This window comes from Panulirus ornatus, chromosome 48, assembly GCF_036320965.1.
Source record: "Panulirus ornatus isolate Po-2019 chromosome 48, ASM3632096v1, whole genome shotgun sequence".
In the NCBI taxonomy this organism is placed as follows: domain Eukaryota; kingdom Metazoa; phylum Arthropoda; class Malacostraca; order Decapoda; family Palinuridae; genus Panulirus; species Panulirus ornatus.
Window position 1 is genome coordinate 16438494 of NC_092271.1, and position 3535 is coordinate 16442028.

Below are 3535 nucleotides of genomic sequence, written 5' to 3' on the forward strand. Positions count from 1 at the left end.
CCAATAATAATGATAATGATAATAGTAATGATGATAATGGTAATAATAACTATTGCAATAATAGTAATGATATTGATAATAACTGATGATAAAGCAGGGGAAAAGCTTGCATTAGTTGGAAATATCATCGTGGACTTCTGGAGAGGGAGCAGTCAACGCTCAAATTCAGGTGGCTGTTAGCATGGGTGGGAGAGAGCCTTAGGAGGGAGTCGGGGATGAGTGGTAGGGCAGGAAGGGGAGGGGAGAGAGTGAGAGGAGTGTGTGGCCGGGAGAGGGGAGGGAGAGCAGAGGGGTTCGGGACGGCTCGTGCGCGCGGCAGGTGAGGGCGCGTTGGGAGGCAGTTGTCGTACAGCGTCGGGTGAGACTGGCGCCTGTCCCTCGGACTTGGAGAAGCGGCTTGGTGGCCGCCTCTAGTTTGGTCTCAGCAGCGGGAGGGTCAAGTGGTTGTGAGTCGAGCAAGTCATCCGTCGAAGTTCGAACAAGGTCCGCCATCTGCTTGTCATTATCTTGGGAAATAGAGAACCTTGGCTTCTATATATTCTCTAACCGACAGTGTTTCACTTGGCAAATCCCTCTTTCGACATATTGCACCGAAATAATAACACCATGAGATGTTTTTAACCCCTTACATAGTGGCAGCCTATTTTTAATCGAATGAGCTGCGATAGACTTTGATCTGATATATAAACAAGTACCATTTTTCACCACAGTTCAGGAAGGAAGGTTTCTGATAGACCTGGGCTACGCCTCTGACTGGAGAGGGGCCAGAGGGTCATACGTGGTTCCCGCTTCGCGTACTCGGTTGCGGGATATAACATAATATACGAGCCTCCCACACAACTCCTGGTTGTCCCTACTTCTACCCAGTCGTATATTTTCTTTTTTTTCTTATCAGTTCTTGAGGGAACGTTATTCCCAGGCTACTGATGTGATCTCGCGCGCGCGAGCGCCGCGTGTGTGTGAGAGTGTGTGCGTTATTGAGTGCCGCATAACAAGCAAGTTAACGGAGGCAAACGAGGCAGGCAAGCAAGCGAAGGAAGCAGAAGCAGGTGTTAAGTGACTAGCTTCTAACCTGGAGAGTTACGTCGCCTCCCAGTATGAACGAGAGTGGCTGTGCCGTGTTGAATGGTCACTCCGCGGTACTCAGTGACGCTCAAACGACCACCGCTGGGGTCGTCGCCGCCATGGGCAAGCTCTCCTCCACCGAGAACAACGCCATCGCCAACAACAACAACAACAACAGTAGTAACAATAACAACAACAACAACAACAATAACAACGTGACCGTCAATGGACAGAAGACACAAACAGGTGAGTTGTCCTCCTGTTACCACACTCAGCCACCGCGGGACAGATATAATGCCCGTGTGTGTGTGTGTGTGTGTGTGTGTGTGTGTGTGTGTCCAGGGTGGTGGGTGTTCAGTTCTTTCTGACCTTAACAAAGTAATGCTTCGTTGGGATTTTAAGGCCATGCCAGTCATCATACTTTAATATCACCTGTTGAGTTTTAGCACAGGGTCGTGCTAATTTTGGCCTATTTATTTCAAACTCGTGTTATGCTCGTGCCGTCCTATTTACTTTTCAAACAGGACGGGGTAATGCATTCCTATATGATATATTTTCCGTGTGGATGATGTCAAGTCTAGTTTCAGTACAGTGCATCAATATGATTTTTTTTTTTTCTAATGATGCTAATTTGATTTTGACACACGTTATGGTGATGATCTAATTAGACGTCATGACATCTAGATAAACCACAGGCCATGTCGATGTCAGCCTAATTAATTTTAGCGCATGGCATTCTATTGCTGTCCTCCTGCTAAATCTTAGCGCATGACATTCTATTGCTGTCCTGTTCGGTGTTAGCGCATGACATTCTGTTGTCCTTCTGCTCAATCTTAGAGCATGACATTCTATTTCTGTCCTGTGCAACATTAGCTCTGACATTCCATTGTTTTCCTATACGGTCTTCATCACATGACATTGTATCTACATACCGAACTTAAGCACATGGCATTCTATGGTTGTTCTGATGACAATCCATTATTGTTCTTATCAATTTGAGCACATAACGTGCTGTTGTTATCCTGTTCAATTCAAGAACATGGCAGAGAATTAGTGTCCTGTTCAATTCTATCATGTCTAAGGTTGTTCTATTTGGTTTTCAGCGTAGGGCGTTCTCCTACTGATCTGTTCAGCTTCTGTCCAAGACATTCATGTTATCTAAACACGTTCGAAAAAAAAGAAAGAAAGAAAAACTCATATCTGGCCGGGACACTCTGATGTCTAACCCGTCTCTTGGAATATATTTGCAGCAGGAACGGTTGCGATGCGTTTGCAACTGGCGTGTGGTATTGCATTATGCTGCATGCTCTAGCAAAATTCACCTGGGAACTGTGTTTCGAATCCCACTTATTCATTCACTGGTTACAACGGCTATGCCTTCCCTCGCTCTCCTTCCCACCAGATTGTACAGAGCGAGGATGCCGAAGCCTTTGTTTTTATTGCTAGGATGATGACAGCCTTTGTCTCAAGTGGGAATGAGGTATTAACTCACCTGGACGAGCTTAGGTCACATACTATGAAAAAAGAAGTTCACGTTTCTCTCCTGAAACTATTTTTTTTTTCTGTAAGCATCTTTTGCCGTCATCACAAGCAAGAAACTTCACTAAAGTTCCTTCTGAGTTTTTTTTTTCTTCATGCATGGATGATGAGACCCTGACCAGAAAAATGGAAACAAGAGAAACGTTCTCTGGAATATATTACAGGTTTTGTCCCCTCCGTGATGTGGCAAGAGACAGAGGATACGTAATGTCTATCTTTGAGTTCCTAGGTGCACTGAAATCTTGGCTTACGTATCTAACACATCAGGAAGTGTTGTTTGGATATGCAGTGAACTCTGTCATGAGATGACACTGAGAGGACGCTGTCATGGGATGAGAAATGTCATGGAATGAGAGTGTCTATATATGACTGTCATGGGATGATAGTGTCTTGGGGAGACAGTGTTGTGGGATGACAATGGCATGGGACGGGTGTCCTAAGATGGCAGTGTTTTGGTATAACTGTCACTGGATGACAGTTTCTTGTCATGACTTCTAGATGGGATGACAGTGACATCTCATGACTGTGTCATAGGATGGCGGTGACATCTCTTGACTGTGTCATGACAGTACCGTTTCTTGGCATGACAGTGGCGTTTAATGACACTGTGGCAGGATGACAGTGTCATGGGATGACAGCGCCTCCTCTCCTCCTACACAGTCTTCCTGGTGACAGTCACACCATATAAATCATCAGGATATAAACTTATATATATATATATATATATATATATATATATATATATATATATATATATATATATATATATATATATATATATATATATATATATATGTATATATATATAAATTCCGTAATATCCAGCGTTTGTCTCTGCTCGCGGGATAATTGGCATTCAACCTGACACTCATATTGTTTTTGGGGGCAAATTTTCATCATCATCTTTTTGGGGGAGGAGGAGAGAGGTGTA

The 3535-nt window shown here is 44.0% G+C and overlaps 1 protein-coding gene across 3 annotated transcripts in view; it reads left to right on the plus strand.

Moving 5' to 3' along the window:
- Nucleotides 1-359: 359 nt before the first annotated feature.
- LOC139764140 (uncharacterized) overlaps nt 360-3535 on the plus strand; it is a 571792-nt gene continuing 568616 nt past the window's right edge. For all 3 annotated transcript variants that reach the window (XM_071690678.1, XM_071690679.1, XM_071690680.1), the window contains exon 1: nt 360-1311. In XM_071690678.1, the coding sequence (XP_071546779.1) occupies nt 1098-1311 (214 nt within the window). In that variant the 5' untranslated portion in view covers nt 360-1097. The remainder of the gene's footprint in view (nt 1312-3535) is intronic.